General features: G+C 42.0%; 1 protein-coding gene across 4 annotated transcripts; it reads left to right on the top strand.

Moving 5' to 3' along the window:
- Positions 1-8,073: 8,073 nt before the first annotated feature.
- Positions 8,074-19,864, top strand: LOC119904973 (serine/threonine-protein kinase 38-like; the record flags this gene model as incomplete). Of its 4 annotated transcripts, none has more annotated exon segments than XM_038721616.1 (7): positions 8,074-8,150; positions 13,499-13,630; positions 14,585-14,636; positions 15,107-15,229; positions 16,108-16,191; positions 16,274-16,397; positions 19,837-19,864. In XM_038721616.1, coding segments are annotated over 6 exon segments (542 nt in total), but the record flags the coding sequence as incomplete, so codon positions are not given.
- Between the last annotated feature and the right edge of the window lie 667 nt (positions 19,865-20,531).

Here is a 20,531-nt window from a genome sequence, read left to right as displayed (position 1 = left end):
TTCATATGATGTGATTTTCTGGAATTTTCTTTGGGATTCTGTCTTTCACTGTTAGAATGTACATATGATTAAAATTATAGATTGTTGCATTCTTTGTAAGTGGGCAAACCTGCAAAATCAGCAAGGGGTCAAATACTTTTTTCCCCCACTGTATAGCTTTCTTTACCAGGTGATGAAATATCATATTTTTTCTGTGTTGCATCTCCATGTAGTCTGTACTGGTAAAATAAATATGTTAATGTACAACGGATTTATATTCCTTAGCTTCTGATCTTTCAAAGGAGACCAGAATTATGCATCTAGGCCAAATGGAGGAGTTATTCCTGATTCATTTTGGGTATGTTATTTTAGGTGTTTTTCCTGGAAAAGGGTGTCTGTTTTCAACAGGTTTACAAATACTTAATTTTAATTGATTAATAGATATTTTAAGAATTATTTCTCTCAAGAAAATAGAACAGCCTGTCCATCCTCTCTTTGCTCTCCTCTGCTTTTGTGCAACCTCATGTCTTTGAAAAGCTCAAGCTCATCTTCTCTCTCTCTCAATTCAAATTCGCTTTATTGGCATGAATGTTAATAGAACAGTATTGCCTAAGCTTCAAGCTATATACAAAAGAACAATTCAATTCATACAGTTAAATAAAATAAATTAAATTCTGTCTTGGCTCTGGCTGGCTTCATCCACTACTGTCCTCAGTTACGACAGGCAGGGGTGGTGGAATGCCTCTGTCCCAACAGCAGCAGGGGGTTTCTCTCACACCCTCTCCTAACCCTGGACACTTGCAATAAGGCAGAGGAAATCAGTCATGGCAGATAACAACAGCAGCACAACAAATTTCATCAATTTTGTATTAACTTGCATGACTAAAACAAATATACAAGGTAAAATTTACTGTCATATTACAACAGGGTTATAAGATAAGATGGAGTTTGTAGTTCCCTTTATGAGATACAGAATATATCATTCCAATTTCAAATCACATGTACATACTTTGTATTTCTTTTCTTTTTTAAATTGTCCCACTTGGCTTGGAGGGAAGTCACCTTATCCATTTTCTTTAAAGCAGTCCTAATCACTGAGAAACCAAGGAAAAGGTAACTTGGGAAGACTGAAAAAGGTGACATAGCATAGACACAAAACACAACAAAGGGTTGCCCTATCTACTAGTTTTCTTCTTATATGGGCTTTGTAAAGGATGATTTAATTTAACTAATCTAATTTAACTGTAACTTAAGTACAACATGATCAAATGTAGATATTACAAATGGGCTATTGTTGGTTTACCTCTAAGCTATGTTAGCCGAATATTTAGCCTGGTGAAGAGGCGGTCACTCTCCTACCTCAGTTGTATGAAAACCAGAGTTTGCTTCCTAAAACAAAACGAAAGGTTCAAGTAAGTTTTGCTTCACACAACAAAAACAAAAAGCAGCATAAATAGCAAGATTACTTAGATAGGTTAACCGTGAAATCTATCCCAACGTTTGCAATGGTTACTGGACTTTGAAAGTGACATTTAACATTAACTGTCTGAAAACCAAGCAGGGTTCACAACCTGTCTAAATTAGTCCAGGTGTTCTATTTATGTACGTAATATAAAGTATACATTATCTATAATATGGCCACAATCTCAGTAAGATGTAGGTCTAGACAAGCTTATTTATAGCACATTTTAACAACAAGGCAATTCAAAGTGCTTTTTCTCATGTTAAACTCAGATAAAACTGAAGTTTTTGTTCTGGGGCCTAAGCACCTCTGTGACGCATTATCTAAGATATAGTTTCCCTTGATGGCATCGCCCTGGCCTCCAGCACCACTGTGAGGAATCTTGGAGTTATCTTTGATCAGGGCATGTCGTTTAAGTCTCACATTAAGCAAATTTCAAGGACCGCCTTTTTTCACCTACGTAATATTGCGAAAATCAGGAACATCCTGTCTAAAAATGATGCAGAAAAATTAGTCCATGCATTTGTTACTTCTAGGCTGGATTACGGCAATTCCTTATTATCAGGCTGCTCGAAAAAGTCCATTAAGGCTTCAGCTGATCCAGAATGCTGCAGCACGTGTTCTGACAGGAACCAGGAAAAGAGATCACATTTCTCCTGTTTTAGCTTCTTTGCATTGGCTTCCAGTAAAATCCAGAATAGAATTTAAAATCATTCTTCTTACCTACAAAGCTCTTAATGGTCAGGCACCATCTTATCTTAAAGAGCTCATAGTACCTTACTACCCCACCAGAGCACTGCGCTCCCAGAATGCAGGGTTACTTGTGGTTCCTAGAGTCTCCAAAAGTAGACTAGGAGCCAGAGCGTTCAGCTATCAAGCTCTTCTCCTGTGGAACCAGGTTCCAGTTTGGGTTCAGGAGGCAGACACCATCTCCACATTTAAGAGTAGGCTTAAGACTTTCCTCTTTGATAAAGCTTATAGTTAGGGCTGGCTCAGGTAGTCCTGAACCATCCCTTAGTTATGCTGCTATAGGCCTAGACTGCCGGGGGATTTCCCATGATGCACTGAGCTCCTCTCTCCTCTACTTTCTCTCTCTCTGTATGCAACCTTATCCCATTATTGCATGTTACTAACGCAACTTCTCCCCTTTCCGGTAGTCTTGTGCTTTCTCGTCCCTCTCCTCTCTCCTCCTATCACTTCCTGCAGGTGTTTCTGGCTCTGGAGCTGTGGAGTCTGGATCTGTGGCTGCGGGTCACCTGCTGCCCCCGTGTTCCTGCTCGACACCCTCTACTGCAACGACTATTGTTGCTAGTCTTACTGTTATTATTGTTATTATAATCATTAACATTACGATGGTTACCATTAACACTATTATAAATATCTGTACCATTTTTCATTTAGTCTATAGCAACATTACCTTCACTGTGTGTACCTCTGTGTATATTGTGTAGGCTGCCTCCCTCCCTCTCTCTCTCCTTACATCTCTCTCTCCTTACATCTCTCTTTCTCTCTCCTTACATCTCTCTCTCTCTCTCTCTCACCCCAACCGGTCGAGGCAGATGGCCGCCCACCCCGAGCCATGGTTCTGCTCGAGGTTTCTGCCTCTTAAAAGGAAGTTTTTCCTTGCCTCTGTCGCCTAGTGCTTGCTCTTGGTGGGAACTGTTGGGCTTCTGTAAATAACATCAGAGTATGGTCTAGACCTGCTCTTTTATGAAAAGCGCTGTGAGATAACTGTTGTTGTGATTTGGCGCTATATAAATAAAATTGAAATTGAAATTGAAATAAAACATAATAGCATTATAGAAAAAAAAAAGACATTGAGACTCTGAAGCTTTTGTTAAGTAAAGGCATTACTTTTAAAGGTTGTAACTTGCGCCCAGCCGAGTTGCATTTAGTGCAGCGGCTCCAAGTAGGTAACGTTAGTTGGCCAGCAACATCAGTTAGCATCACAAGTCCCATAACCCTATTATATAACAAAATATGCGCTTTAAGACCTCTTGGTTTCTTAGCATTTGTATCATTAAATCTAATACTTACATGTAGCAGAGATGGGGACTCGAGTTAGAGACTCTTAAGTCGCACACACAGTGACTTAAGACTCGACTTGAGACTCATCCTCAAAAGACTTCAGACTCGACTTGGACTCGAGGTGCAGGACTCGTGAACAATATTTATTTTTAGGAAATGTCTGATGAGCTTGCTGTTATTCCCTTCCTTGCGTTACCTATAACCTTCCAACATAACACCTAGTATCAGCTGTGTGTGGCCACATGTGAGAGAGGACAACAAACACCACAGCTGCTGCGCTATTCATCATAAACTTTGGCTTTAAAACTTCATCCAACAAGACCCAAACAAATGGCTACATGGTTGTGCTCTGTAAGTTAAAACAGATTACAGGTTTATTGTTGACCATGTAACGTCACAGTTTTATTTAGTTAACGTTACACTGGGTTTAAGAGTCTGCGTGTTGACTTACAGTATTTAATAAGCCATCAATAATTGCATTTCACATGGTTGTGCTCTGTAAGTGAAAAACAGGTTACAGTTACAGAATCCCTTATAGCTATTCAGTTTTATAAGCAACCTGGATTGAACACAGCAGGTGATACAGCATTCGTAATAACCACGAGAGACTTGAGACTTGACTTGGACTCTAGCTCAGAGATTTGAGACTTGACTTGGACTCTAGCTCAAAGACTTGAGACTTGACTTGGACTCTAGCTCAGAGATTTGAGACTTGACTTGGACTCTTGCTCAAAGACTTGAGACTTGACTTGGACTCTAGCTCAAAGACTTGAGACTTGACTTGGACTCTTGCTCAGAGACTTGAGACTTGACTTGGACTCTAGCTCAAAGACTTGAGACTTGACTTGGACTCTAGCTCAGAGACTTGAGACTTGACTTGGACTCTAGCTCAAAGACTTGAGAATTGACTTGGACTCTAGCTCAAAGACTTGAGACTTGACTTGGACTCTTGCTCAGAGACTGGAGACTTGACTTGGACTCTTGCTCAGAGACTTGAGACTTGACTTGGACTCTTGCTCAAAGACTTGAGACTTGACTTGGACTCTTGCTCAAAGACTTGAGACTTGACTTGGACTCTTGCTCAAAGACTTGAGACTTGACTTGGACTCTAGCTCAAAGACTTGAGACTTGACTTGGACTCTTGCTCAACGACTTGAGCTTTTCTGACATTTAGAAGTAATATCCGGGATTAACGGGTTTAACTTCACAGCTGATGCCATCCTTTATGCTGGGAAAATCAACCAGAGCGCAATGAATCTTGGGATACCTTGGGCTGCGAAGGATCTAGCTATTAGATCATCCAAACTGAGAAACAGAAGGCTGCATTTCAAATAGGACAGCTTAGTCACATCGACTGGCACATTCGGTCTTCAGATGCAGCCTTCAAAGATCCCTGAGCTGAGACTCAGTTCACCTATGGCTGCAGGTTGGGCAGTCCTCTTATTTTCACTACTCACAGACTCAACCTCACAGCATTCCTCATCACTGAGCATGAAGACTTTGTTCCTTCATTTGATTGCTTATCTCTGCATCTCTGTTTTCATTTTTACTTTTGTGGTTTCTTTCAGGCAGTTGGCAACTTGCATTAGTGATTTTTCCCTCATCGCACCATTCTCTTGATTTGCTGCAGCTTTTTTTTAAAGCGAAGGCAATGATGTTGTCAATGGAGCCAAAGTTGTTGACATGAGCTGCAAGATGCAAGAATGAGTGTACACTGTAGACAAGAAATCTTTGGCCATACAAAATCCCTCCTTTTTTAACGAAGTACCTCAGGAGATCATGTACAAATGGACTGTGAATCACAGCCAGTTGCGGTGACACTAATGTGCACATAGCTGTACTGAAGGTAGCACACTTCAGGAAGTCCAGTTGCAGTTCAAGTCCAGTTGCCCTTGATTTTTAACCTTTCTTTGATAACTATGTACTGGGTGACTAGGAACCTTCACAGATTGTCGGAATTACGGTGCCTCCTTGCTGATAGACCCATAGCGAACCAAATGTTCTTCCAGGCATTACTATTCATATTTATATTGTGGTTGTCCGGGGATGTCATCTGATATTGCTGATATAGCTCATCAAGCGTTAAATGCTCAATGCTCCCATTGAAAAGAATGGAATGAAAACGCTGGCAGCAGGAAAAAACGCTTTTGTGGACACAGGCCCTTATTAGCACTCTAGTTGGCACCCTGGAAATGATAACAAACAAAAAGTCTCTCCTTAGGAGTCATATATTCTGAGCAGTGTTGGGGTAACGCATTACAAAGTAACTAAGGCCAAATGACTAAGGCCAAATGACTAGTGTCAGCAAAGAGGCACCGTAATTCTGACAGTCTGTGAAGGTTCTTAGTGACTTTGTAACGTGTTACTGTAATGCAGTAATGTAAGGCATTGCTGTTGATAACTTCAGTAATCACATTACAGTTACTAATAACAACACATTGCATTACTTGCGTACTGGTTCTTGAACTATCAATAACGGGAGAAGAAAAATAAATCAAACGTCCCTTTTCATGAGTGTTTGCGTAACACTTTTCCGACCTCACTTTTGAATTCAGCGCCAGTTCATGAGGACGCAGAAATTGCAGAGCTGCTAAAGAAGTCTTTCAAGGGTTTGAAGTATTATTTCACATTGTTTTGCGAAAGGACAGCGAGTCCTCCATACACGCCAAAGTTAGTCATGGAGGTCCACAAGGATCTGTCCTCGGACCAATCCTGTTCACTTTTATATGCCTTCTTTAGGCAATATTATCAGGAAATATTCCATAAACTTTCATTGTTATGCAGATGATACTCAGTTATATCTATCGATCAAACCAGATGAAACTAATCAGTTAGCTAAACTTCAAATGTGCCTTCAGGATGTTAAAACCTGGATGACCTGTAATTTTCTAATGTTAAACTCAGTTAAAACTGAAGTTATTGTTCTGGGGCCTAAGCACCTCCGTGACGCATTATCTAAAGATATAGTTTCCCTTGATGGCATCGCCCTGGCCTCCAGCACCACTGTGAGGAATCTTGGAGTTATCTTTGATCAGGACATGTCGTTTAAGTCTCACATTAAGCAAATTTCAAGGACCGCCTTTTTTCACCTATGTAGTATTGAGAAAATTAGGAACATCCTGTCTAAAAATGATGCAGAAAAACTAGTCCATGCATTTGTTACTTCTAGGCTGGATTAATGCAATTCTTTTTATCAGGCTGCTCGAAAAAGTCATTAAGACTCTTCAGCTGATTCAGAATGCTGCAGCACGTGTTCTGACAGGAACCAGGAAAAGAGATCACATTTCTCCTGTCTTAGCTTCTCTGCATTGGCTTCCAGTAAAATCCAGAATAGAATTTAAAATCATTCTTCTTACCTACAAAGCTCTTAATGGTCAGGCACCATCTTATCTTAAAGAGCTCATAGTACCTTACTACCCCACCAGAGCACTGCGCTCCCAGAATGCAGGGTTACTTGTGGTTCCTAGAGTCTCCAAAAGTAGACTAGGAGCCAGAGCGTTCAGCTATCAAGCTCCTCTCCTGTGGAACCAGGTTCCAGTTTGGGTTCAGGAGGCAGACACCATCTCCACATTTAAGAGTAGGCTTAAGACTTTCCTCTTTGATAAAGCTTATAGTTAGGGCTGGCTCAGGTGAGTCCTGAACCATCCCTTAGTTATGCTGCTATAGGCCTAGACTGCCGGGGGATTTCCCATGATGCACTGAGCTCCTCTCTCCTCTACTTTCTCTCCCTCTGTATGCAACCTCATCCCATTATTGCATGTTACTAACACAACTTCTCCCCTTTCTGGTAGTCTTGTGCTTTCTCGTCCCTCTCCTCTCTCCTCCTATCACTTCCTGCAGGTTTTCTGGCTCTGGAGCTGTGGAGTCTGGATCTGTGGCTGCGGGTCACCTGCTGCCCCCGTGTTCCTGCTCGACACCCTCTACTGCAACGACTATTGTTGCTAGTCTTACTGTTATTATTGTTATTATAATCATTAACATTACGATTGTTACCATTAACACTACTATAAATATCTGTACCATTTTTCATTTAGTCTATAGCAACATCACCTTTACTGTCTGTACCTCTGTGTGTATTGTGTAGACTGTTTCCCTCCCCCCCCCCCCCTCTCTCTCTCTCTCTCTCTCTCTCCTTCACCCCCAACCGGTCGAGGCAGATGGCCGCCCACCCTGAGCCATGGTTCTGCTCGAGGTTTCTGCCTCTTAAAAGGAAGTTTTTCCTTGCCTCTGTCTCCTAGTGCTGCTCTTGGTGGGAACTGTTGGGCTTCTGTAAATATCATCACAGAGTACGGTCTAGACCTGCTCTTTTATGAAAAGCGCTGTGAGATAACTGTTGTTGTGATTTGGCGCTATATAAATAAAATTGAATTGAATACAGACAGTGATATTGAGAGACCTTTGAATCCTCATGAGAACCAATCGAGGATAGTGGAAGCAGTCATGGACTTTATATCTACAACAGGATTACCCCTCTGGGAATGGTGATGCCATAAAACGATAATGAGAATGAACCGTGAGAGGCAGCAATATGCCGTAAGGCATCTAGTCTGCCGGAAAGCCAGAAGAAGAAGAAGAAGAAGAAGGTTTGGCCACTTGGTGTCGCACCTGAGTTCAGACTGATAGTGACGCACAGCCCGGGGCAGCAGAGGAAGAGACGGCAGATACCGCACCTTCGACCAAGGTAAGCGAACAAAGACCAACTCCAAAAGGAATGAAAGGACTACAAGACCACGGGCTGAAGGTTTTCTGTGGTTAATGATCAAACTAAATGAAATGTCAACGTCTTCTGTGTCACGATGGTCAATTTCAAAACAAACTACTCGGTCGGTAGTAAGTAGCTAACGTCTACTAGCTAACTTTCCTTTAGCTGTTCCTTTTGGTAACTTCAAGGTGTCAAGTGCGTTAAAACGGAAACTGGTAAGATATTTCAAAATTATAATTCACGCTGTCTTTTCCATACACGAGTTTTATTTTGAAGGCAGTGTCCGATGTTGTTCCGGTGTTCTCTGCGTGACTTGACGCAGCCAGGAACTTTAATGGCTAACTAGGTAGCTAACTAAAGCTAGCAGGTTAAATCATTTGTTTACGAGGCTGTAGCTCAACGGAAACTACATCAACTTAAAATTGTAAGCTATAAATAGTCAAATCTCACGTTAAAGTGCCTCAGTTATTTACTTAAATCTCTCTCTACGTACATACCAATACTTTTTAGGCAGTTTACGGCGACGTTGCAACCCGAAACTAACAACTTTGGGACCTACGTGTTGTTGACTTTGGTCTGTTTCTCACAGGAGCTGAGCTAAACTAGCTGAACTAGCTCCAACACGGTCAGTTCCTGTTTATATTCTGTTTAAGTGTAAACTGTTGGCTACATTACACGTTAAACAAACATGATGTTAGCTTCAGTAGCGTCAGGTTCCTGCTCCAAGTCTAATTAACTGCCTTTCTGATTGAACTAACGTTACACCTCTACAGGTTAGTTTGCTGTCAGACTGTTTCAGGCCATTAAAGGCTGTGGTTTGAGGCTCTGCTACAGTGTATATGACAATTAATTAACTAATGCCAACTATGCTTTAAGTATTTAATATAAAGAGGTCAATATTTCATATTACACCACCACAGATGTTTAAACAGTTGGAATGTAACGATTATCCAAATCCATGGTTGGGTTCAGACCTCAGTTTGGTTGTCTTTATTTTGTGTGTGTGGGGGGGGTTATTATTATTATTACTACTATTACTCTAACTCGATGGTATGATCACTGAATCATGACTGGACCAAAATAGTCGCCTGACGTTAAGACAATAAAGTAGGTTGACAGTGTAATATTTACAAAATATAGGCCTACAGCAGCCCTCTCTTTAAATGCACATCCCACATATACTTAATATACCTGCTGCCCAGGTATATTAACTGCTATTTAGTCACATTAGTCTCGGTTACAGGCAAAGTGTCTCATGTAGGGCTGTACATAACGATTATTTTTCAAATTGATTAATCTAATGATTATTTTTTCGATTAGTGGATTAATCTAAAGACAATTTTTTTGTATTCTAAAGAAAAAAATGTAGCCTGTTGATTAACATAATTTATCCAAAATAAATATCAAAACATGTGTAATCAATATCAGTATTTTATTCAATCATCCTGATGAAGCACATTAAAATTAATACAATTTCCACTCAATGATGTGTAGTGATAATAATAACAGACATTAATTAGGCTACTTTACTTAAAACTTTAAATGTTTCTGACATGGATTTATTGAGTCAATATCAATATGAATGAACGTAGGAATCGGTATTGAGTCATATGCAGTATGGTAATCAAATGTATTTCTGCATCAGTGTGGGGCAAAGAAAACCCCTGAAAGGATTCACAGACTGTACAGACGATGTAATGTTGGATTCAGCTGTTTTCTCGCTCATAGGTGGCCTTTAAATAAACAGTAAAACGGCTGAAAGTAAGACGACACACAGTGTAATGTTGGTACGGTGCACCATGACAGCAGCGGGGCAGTATTTACTTTTAACATTAAGGCGATGAAGAAATACAAGCTAATTTGTATTGATTGGTCAGAGAGACTCGTCACTATTCACTGCATCATCATTGCCCGCGCCTGACAGAGGCCAGCAGCAGAAAGTTTAATATTTTACAATTTTCGTACTTTATTTCATCACTAAATCCACTTCTGAGAAGATTGAGGTGAGAAAGCAACTGTGTAGGTTTCAAATATTGCCAGTTTTACAAAAAGTGATGGCGGAACAAAAATGTGCTTCAAAGTTTTTGGAGTTGAGGAGCTCCGCAAGTGGCTGCGGGGGAAGCCTGCGCCGACCGCGGGAGGAGCTCGCGAGGCCGCCAGCCGCCTGCTCACAGAGCAGTCTGGTCCCACTGTCACAGAGACCGCTGCAGCAACAACGGCAGAGGAAAACACAGCTGGAAGGTTTTCATACCGCTTAACTGTCTTTACATTCTGAGGAAGGTTCAAACGTTTTAACTTTAAAAAAAGAAAGCTGTATGTGGGTCGCTGGTGTGTGTGTCGCATTGAACATTAAGTCGCGGCAGTTGTGTGTGGCGTCGCTATGACGACCAGCTACACTGAGGGGTACTATTGCTGCGTTCCCGGCAACTCGGAGCTGGGAAATCTATCCTGGAACGCCACGTGAAGTCGGATTTCCTACTTGTGAACTCGGAGAAAAAATCTGTACCCCGACTTCACGAGTAGCAGCGGAATTACGTCACAAAACAATGTCGGCGCCCATGGAAGCCCACATTGTAAATGGTAAACCATAAACTAAAAGGCAACAAAAAGTATATTTAAATGTATTTCTATTAAAATAATCCATACAATCATATAGTAAAACCTGTTCTGCATACATTGATGTAGAAATATGTTAGGCCTATTAGGTAGCTGGCTACAGTAAAGAATCTCATATAGTCATCTTCTCTGCATAAAAGTTTTGTTAAAAACATTAGGAAGGGTAACCTACAACATTGACTGTCTTGAGGGTTACTAACTGATGTAGCTAGAGGGGTACACAGAACTATTAACGTATAGGCTATTTATGTCCATTGTTGCAGTTAAACTGCCATCCTTTTAATTAACACCTAAAACACTGCTGAGGGTGCAACTGTGTGTCCACTTTGTCACAGTCAGCCATGGTTTTCGTTCACTTTCAGCGTCATGCACCAGCATGCGCTGGAACGCTTTGATGTCGGAAGTTTCAACTGGGAAATATCTCAGTTCCCACTGGACTTGAACTCGGCATATCTCTGGGTACTATCTGCAATAGAAAACGGAGCACGGCCAAACTGACTCGAGTCGAGGCGAGTTGAGCTGGTACTGCTAATGGAAAATCGGCTTTTTTTCCATTTCACAGAGCACACGGAGCAGCACGTTGAGTGTCTGTCTAAAATACTCCAAACTTTAGATGGTCGAAGGCATGGCCTTGTAGCTGGAGCTTGTCCGGGGGAACGCTTCGACGCACGTAATGCGAGTAGACATATTTACGTAATCGGTTACGTCGAGAAATCGCCCCAGCGCTAGTCTCGTATTTGAATAAGCACTGACGTTTGTCTGACAGAAAAGTCACTACAGCGACGTTACGAAGGCGGACCTGCAGTTAAACGACAGTTTCAGTGGAATCCTTACAGCATCCGATCAGCTTCAGTGTATTAAATTTAGGGCTAGGCAATACGACCAAAACTGTTAAGATATGGATAATTATCAGGATAAAATGTCATCATTATTTCTTTCAGGTTTAAATTCAGATTTGTGCTCCTGAGTGAAATTGAAGAAACCAAATGGTTAATTGTGGTTTAAAACATTTCTTAATGGTCGGAAAAAACACTTGAGTGGATCACTTCACAAATCTGAGGCAAAGCATTTAAAACTGTTATGATAAAATCTGTTTTCAACAAATATGTTCTATGAGTAAAATGAAAAATCTTTTTTCAGTCCCTTTTCCTCAACAACATAAATAATCTTAAAAGAAACCTCACGTGCTGATTCGTTTGTGATTCACATGAAGGAATTCAACATGTTTTTTTTTTTTGAGGAAAATTAACCTGAACCGAACCTGTTGATACGCAGAGAGCGCGAGCAGAAAATGTCCAAACTGGTTAAATATTACCAACAGCTTTGGTTGTAAAGTATGCTACTACTGTCGTTAGTCAGACAGATGTAAATGATGTACAGCAGGTGCTCCATATTCACACACGAGTTCCCCTAGTCCACCGCACAGTGTACAGATGAACCTGCTGAAGGATTTTTATGTTGTTTCACTACTTAAATCTGCTTTAAATGTAGAAACATGTTGGTGTTCAGGATGCTTCAACTAGGGCTGGGCGATATGGACCAAAAAGTCATATCCTGGTACTTTTGGGCAGAATTCCGGTATAAAATATATATCTGTATTTTCTGCTTAGTTGGCTGGCGGGGGGTGTCAATTCTAGTGGCCATGATTTTACTTTTGTAGTAAATTTGCTTGTTTCTTATTTCACTATTTTAATTATATTTGATTTTCCATCTTAAGTGTCACTCACTTATTGACATCACACTCACAGACCTAACGTTGTCTGCTGCAAACACGTCAGAGTGCCCCGCCGCTTTCTGTCTCCGGTCACTTTCTCCTCAGTAGTAGGCTACATTGTATAAAGTCGCCAAAAAACCCCAGAACTTGTCTTCTGGACTTTTCTACCCACATGTTGACGACGTAGCCTATCAAAACAAAACCAACGTGCTAGCTAACGAATGACATGTGACTGGTGTATTCACTGTTGCTTTACCTGGTCCACTCTTGTAAATATCCACCGTGTCGCTACTTGTAAGTAATCACTCTGTGTGTCTCTGATAAATGCTACAATGTGTCGCCTAGCCTGGGCGGCCCGCCGACTGACTGAACCGTTGTCATTTTCTTATTACAAGCCAGGTCTTTAGTACTGTGTCTCTCTCCATGTTGTTGAGAGTTTGTGAGTAGATGGCTGCATGCAGATGTAGAGGGAGGGGCGGGGCTGTGTGGTAAGGGAGAGAGAGGAGAAAACGCTGGCAGGACTTTACAGAAACAGTAATTAATTCAACATCAAACTATATTAGTATAAATGATCTAATTTTATGTCTCTTGAAATTATATCGGTATACCTCGTTATACCGATATACCGCCCAGCTCTACTTCAAACCCCGTCTCTCTCACACCATGAGCTCTTGCATAAATCACATTTCTTCATATCTGCACTGTCACAATGTTATCATCGCTGTGCTCGGGGAGCTGAGCCAGCCGCTTTCCTTCCTCAATTGGGCCAACAGTCAACTCCTTTCATACTTCACATTTCTTAGAGCTTAGCTCAGTGTCGTAACATCGACTTTTTGCAGTTTGCTCTGCTGCATCCTTCAGCCCTCCGTCATCCCGCCTCCTCAGTGGTGCAGTGTTTCTGCTATGTGGCGGCGCCCTGAATAGACATGTGTTTCCAGTGGCGTGCACTGAGAGGCTCTCTGCTTACTTCATCTTCTGTGTGTGTTTCCAAGTAAAGCATGGCGATGACCGGCCAGAGCTCGTGTTCCTCCATGAGTAACCACACCAAGGAGCGGGTCACGATGGCCAAAGTGACCCTGGAGAACTTCTACAGTAATCTCATCGCCCAGCACGAGGAGAGAGAGATGAGGTAACGCCCACAGGTTTTAGATCTTCACACAGATTTTTCAGTAGCTGCACGCTGACTTTAGATGACCATAGTGTTGTAATGGCATGCTTTTTATTTTTCATCAGGGGGTGTGGCTTATGTCGGGTTAAAAGCAGCATTATGTTGTGTTTTTAATCTTTAAAATAACCGTCTCAGTCTCTAATAACACACTCTGGCATTGGAAACCTTTCGCTAGAACGGCATAATGCTTTACAGCACCACAACACCTCAAAATGACTCTTCAGCAAGCTATAAGAAGAAGCAACAATTATATAATGTACAATGTGAGTTATTTGGAAGAAGCTAGCTTGGTATTCTCAGTAAAGATGACAGAGGCTGCAAAGAGTCTGAGGAAGCGAGGAAGAGAAAAGAAAGAGACCAAGCTAGACAGCAGCTTACGCAAGAGCACTTAGAGTATAGCTAGTAAATTTGCTAACATCAGTTCCAGATTTCTAGCTAGCGGCGAGTTTCAACTTTTCAACTGGTGGAGTGTGGTGCCGTTGTCGTCCACACATGGTAGCAGCGCCAAATCACACCAGATCTTGCATAATGTTCCTTTAAGTTGAGGCAAGGCCACTTCCTGTTGTGACAAGTTCTATCACATACTCCCCACCGTCCAGATGTTTTTTTGTGAGGCAGCTGGCACATTTCTTTATTTAAAATGCAGATTTCTGCCACCTGCTGATGGTCATAGGAGTGTAAAGGGACACAGAAACCCTGGCTCAGTACATGTGGTGGTTTGAGTGTCGCATCAGGGAAAGACAGTTGTCATTAATTTTGGAAAGTATAAACGGTGCCTCATCGGCAGGAATTCTTTCTCCAAACCGAGATGAGGTTGCAATCAGATAGTTGAGAAACGTCAGTGTACAGAGACTGATCTGACGGGACCTGCTTCTGTGGCTGTAAGCAGTACTAAAGGTCAGTTTGTCTTTTCAGGCAGCAGAAGCTGGAGAAGGTGATGGATCAGGAGGGCCTGGCTGATGAAGAGGTGAGTAACAAACCTGCAATGTTTTCCCAGCATGCTTTGTGGCAGTATGGGAGAATTCTGTCGAAGATCCCAAGGTTGTTTGGTCTGTTTGGAATTTTAGATCAGCTGGATCAGCGCTGTAAAGTGCTTTATGTTTATGTCCTTTGAGAGAACAGTAAGCATTTAAGTGTCTGAGCCAGAAGTCAGAATCAGAAAAATGTGAAGGTAAAACACGGCCTGGAAGAAGCCCGAGAGTAAGTAAAGTCCATAAGAAGTAACATGTCTGCAGGAACGTTAAACAGTTTAGTTTAAGCTTGGCAGTATTCTGAAATTATTCCTTTACAGTGGAAACTGAAAAATCTATTGTACTAAGATCACCTGGAGGAAGTGTATAATAGTGAGTTTTACTTATTGCTTTGAACAGATACAGTTATGAGCGAGGTTAAGAGCGCATCACACTGGATGGTGAATTTAAAGGTCTGTTTCTGCAGAAACGAATGCGGCGTTCTCAGCATGCGAGGAAAGAGACGGAGTTTCTGCGTCTGAAACGCACACGCCTGGGTCTTGAGGACTTCGAGTCCCTGAAGGTGATTGGCCGAGGAGCCTTTGGAGAGGTAAAAACCTTTTTATAAATACCCTGAGCTGATCAGATAAATGCTTTTCTGTCATGTGCAATGAAAAGGTCTTTTTAGCTTGCTGACACAGGATCACAGGTTGAGATATCTTGGACATCATAAACTACTGTTAAGTAGTGAGGTTTCCCTCAGTGTATTTTAGCAGAAGCACAGCTCTGTCTACACGTGTAAACATCCTGAACTCATCCATCTATCAGCAGAAACACAGATTTCTCTTAATACCTTGTGTTAGGGTTGGGCGATGTCTACAAAATTTCCAATCGGACGATGTCTACATTGAAACATCGGGATGGACGATGGAATCGGGGGCGTGCGTGTGTGCGTGCAGGGAGTTTTAGCGGTCGCCTCATGTGCATGTGTTTACTTGCACAGACTTTACTCGGTTAAAAACTTGGTAGCCTATGACGTAGCACGGAGCAGGTAAAGCAGCAGAGAACACACAGAGTGCAGACGTTGGTTTGGTTGTTTAATAGGCTGCGTCATTAACAAGCCCACAAGCGGCTCACCTGCTGCCGTGATAACAGATCGCGGGTGGAAACGTACGGAAGGCAACTTTATAAAACATACTGCTGATGGAGAAAGTGGTGTAGACGGGCAAGGAGGGGGACAGAAAGAGGAACTGAGGTTTGGGCCTCTTGTGTGTCTGAGTGTGGGGGAAAAGAGAATTCTGAGGAAGGTGCGAAGCATTTTTTTTTTTGCCGGGGGTCAGGGTTTTACAATCACGATGCTTGCTCAACCATCGACCACCTGTAAGCCATCGACGATGGCATCGTCTATCTGCATAACCCTACCTTGTGTAGGACTGTTTTAAAGTGTCTCTGTTAGGTTGGTGTGAGCATTGCTGTGTTTGCCTGCAGGTTCGTCTGGTGCAGAAGAAAGACACCGGTCACGTCTACGCCATGAAGATCCTCCGCAAAGCCGACATGCTGGAGAAAGAACAGGTGAGGCACTCACACACACACACACTCTATAACCCTGTTGCTGCACCTGTGGGACGTCTTTGAACCTGTGTCTGTCTGTTAGGTGGGTCATATCCGAGCTGAGCGGGACATCCTGGTAGAGGCAGACAGCCTGTGGGTGGTCAAGATGTTCTACAGCTTCCAAGATAAGATGAACCTCTACCTCATCATGGAGTTCCTGCCTGGAGGTAGGACCCCCTAACACCAGACTTTGGAGAGAGCAAGACCAATCACAAGCCAGCTTTTAAATTAAATTATTAATTTATTATCCAGCAAGTGTACAGTGACTGAGGCTATGGTTTTCTCAGGAAGGACACCCAACCCCAGCAGATTTAGTGCAGTGGTGTATAAATGCTCCGTACATGTATAGCGCCTTTCTAGTCTTTTTCGACCACTCAAAGCGCTTTTACACTACATCTGCATTCATACAATTCGGGGTTCAGTATCTTACCCAAGGACACTTCAACACGCAACCAGGGGGAGCCCCCTAAGTACTTTACAGTTTAAGGCTCCACATCCACACTGTTATGTTTTTGTTTTAAACCGCAGACCTTCTGCTACGTTTCCACCTCCCATACAGACTAAAATGAGGAATCCTAACACCTAAAACGTTGAAGTTCGAAAACGCTGATGACTACGTTTTTTTTTTTTTTTAAACTCCGGGGTAGCGTTTTAGTTTGGACAGGTGAAAACGGAGGACTTTGAAAACGATTACACACATTAAGCTGGACCTGTGAGAAATTTCAAGTGAATCGGACTTACTGTGGGAGGGGCGTGGCCTTTCAAAGTTTGCATTTTTAAGTGTTAATTATAGCGCCACCATGTGGCCGATTGGGGTCACATTTCTAGGGAAGCAGGTATGCAAACTCCTCACCTTTTTGCAAAATTCACCATTTTGAAACCAAAATGTTGAAGGAGGGGAGAGAAAAAAAAAAAATTGTGAAGGGGTCACTCATTGCTAAGACAGCATTTAGGCCTACCAGTTTTATTTACAGAGTCCACTCTAGCATGAGCTTTGCAACTTTACAACTGGCTGTGCCTACCCATCGTCACTCCTAATGCCTCAACCCAATCAGGCAGCGTAGGGTGGGTCTTTTTTTCAAGTCTGCTACACGGGTCTGACAGCTGAACACGTGAGGACGGTAAAAGACTGCCAAATGAGCTGTCCATCGGAAAGCAGGTGTAATGTAAGACAGACTTATTCTAGCTTACAATGTTAACTGTCCTGTCTGATACAGAAATGTTGCCAATTTTAAACTTTGCCGCTGTTAATGTTAGCTAAGTTAACTGTTCAGAGCAGTGGCAGCAACCTGGATGTAATGTAGGCTAACATCAACAGGATAAAAAGTGTCGGCATCTGTGTTAATTACACTGGGGACGGTGGGGACATGTCCCCATCACTTTTTTGAAAGTGTTTGTTAAAATGCTTTCCTGCTGTAATGTTGAAATGTTGAAATTTCTCACTGTGAGACAAATAAAGGCTGATCTTAACTTAACTTATCTTGATCCTTAAAAAGCCTGCAGCTGAAATGGTAAAGAAGAAATGAAAGGCTTTGAGAAAGGTTTATTTGCCCCCTTTTTTTTTTTTTTTAAAGTAAGAATAAACTACTGATTATAAACAACTTCTTGTTAAAGTTCTATTGCGGCAAATTCTCCGTTCTCTCCCTGTGAACATGACAAAAGAGGAGGGAAGGCTAAATCATGCTGCAGTGTGTTGACTTAGCAGGGAAATATTACATGAGAAAGTTGATCTACAGAAGAAATGTATATGAAAGCAACGCAGGCTACCTGCGAGCTGCACTGCATTAGATTCTGTAATACTTATAGTTTTTGAATTGTCACCTGAATTTTGTGTTTCCCTTTATAAATTGATGTAGGAAAGGCAGTACAGAAAATGTCACCAGAATGTAGGAAATTAAGTGTTTAATGCTCAAAGTGTTCTGGGGGAGGAGCCCCAGACCCCTCGACTCATATTTCAGCTTTGATGATTTCTGTTAAATACTGTTATCAGTACTGTTACTATTATCATCACATCTCATTCTTGTGACACCAGTATGGTGCATCGCCACATCTCGTGAGCTAATTATATCATTGGACCCCTAATCTGAGCCCTTTGTCCCCACCGCTTTTCAACACAAAGTGACTCCCTTGCGTGATGGTATCTTTCCTTGTTGCAGTACACAGTTGCAAGTAATCTATACAAACATGTAAGCTTAAACAGACCCGTCTGACACTGTCTCTGTGTGTTTATCACAGGTGTTCTGACTCGAGTCTGACCAGGATAAAGACCAGAGGAACTAATCTCAGGAGCTAAACTAGGAACTACCTTTTTGCCTTTCCACCACAACCAAAACAACCATTAACAAAAGGGAAATTAGACAGCTTAAAAAACAATAGCATCGCTTGAGCTTCTGTTGAATTAATAACGCATGTAGAGGAAGAAAGGAGACTCTCCACAGTAACAATAGGGGTCGACCAATAATCGGCCTGGCTGGTTATTGACACTGATATTCAGCATTTTCCCAATAATCTGCATCGATCATTTTAAAAACAGATAGCTGATATAATTAATATAAAAAGAAAGTGCGTTTTGACTCTGATGCAGCCACCTCTCTGTCTGCTGGAGCCCACAGAGTCGTGAGTACAATATCCCGCCCACAGTACTAGCTGGAGCTAGTGGAGTGTGTAGATTACACAAGTTGACTAGAACTACAGCCATTACTGCAATAAGTACAGCAATACTAGTAAAAGGCTGATACTGCATCAGTACAAGCAGGAACGTGCACCAAGCGATATTTTAATATACTGTCTCATCCACGCAGCTGTGTTTTGGTTTTCACAAGCACATGTGCTAGCTATTCTAAATTTTGAATTAAATCTGTCATCGGCCTAATTGTGTTATAATAAATCGGGATCGGCCCGGGGGAAAAAAACAAAACCCTCTGCTGCTGCTTTCTTTTATTTTAATTTTTTTAAGGTACGTAGCATCTCAGCTAAACAGGCTACAGACAGAGGATTTAGCTTGGTTATAACTATCTATAGCCAAGCTAGCACATGTGCTCGTGTAAAAGCAAAACACAGCTGCGGTGGATGAGACAGAGCAGATTAAAATATCGCTTGATGCACGTTCCTGCTTACTGTACTGATGCTATCAGCCTTTTAGGGACTAATGTTTTTGCACTTACTTACAGGAACGTGGCGTAGTTGGTCAACTTGTGTAAACTACACTCATCTCCGCTCCGCGTGTGTGTATTTACGGAGCTCTGCTGAGACAGGAGGAGAGGGGCTCCAACGGTGGTGGCTTGTTCGTGGCTACTTCCGCCAATAGTCAGTGTTGATAGGCTATTACTGACTCGTGACTTGAATCAGCTTGTACTGTGGGCGGGGACGTTGCTCCAGCACACAGAGTGGTGAGTACAGACAGAGAGAGGCAGCTGCATCAGAGCCAAAGGAGTGCATTTTTTAATTAATTATATCTGCTATCTGTTTTTAAAAAGACCGATGCAGATTATTGGGAAAAAGCTGAATATCCGCCCGATAATCGGCCAGTCCGATTATTGATTGACCCCTATTTTGTGTCCCTCTGTACAACATGATGACGGCTGAGGCCGTGCTGTTATGGTGCAGGAGACATGATGACTCTGCTGATGAAGAAGGACACGCTGACAGAAAGGCCACTCAGTTCTACATAGCGGAGACAGTGCTGGCCATCGACTCCATTCCCAGCTGGGCTTCATCCACAGAGACATCAAACCAGACAACCTGCTGCTGGACTCCAGGGTGAGTCGACATCTTTATAAGATGAGCAGCTTCTTAATGTGCATGTTTTTGGTTAGAAATTAATGTTCAAACTGAAGGTAAGTGCACCTGATGCGAGGGGGGTTTATGTCTTCGCTGTCAACAACAAAGAGAGAGCAGGGAGCTTTGAGAATAGAGGAGGATACCTAGAAGGGTTGGGTATCAAGAACCGGTTCCAGGTTGGAAGCAAATTCCATGAACTGTGGATTAGATAAGACCCCTGCGTTTGGATTCTGCTTATCGATTCTTAACTTTATTTTCTAGGAAGAAGATGAAGGTCTGTGGTGAAGTGGTTGGAACCAGAGATGAGATCAAAAGTAGACTGAGAATCCATAAAATGAACCCTAATATCCAAATGTCCCTGTAAGTCAATGTGGAGAGAAGTAAACATTCACTAAGCAGAGTCCTATGTGCAACAAGACTTTTACTTATGATGGCAGAAACACAAGCAATCTGTCCAAACATTTATGTAAAGTGCATCATATACAGGGAGAGAAATGTACTGTTTTCGATTGCTGGTAGTT

This window comes from Micropterus salmoides, unplaced genomic scaffold (assembly GCF_014851395.1).
Source record: "Micropterus salmoides isolate LMB-PRFRI ecotype aquatic unplaced genomic scaffold, ASM1485139v1 Ms_hic_scaffold_16, whole genome shotgun sequence".
Taxonomy (NCBI): Eukaryota; Metazoa; Chordata; class Actinopteri; order Centrarchiformes; family Centrarchidae; genus Micropterus; species Micropterus salmoides.
Note: the sequence above shows the minus strand (reverse complement) of the source record. Positions and strands in the feature narration are given on the sequence as shown.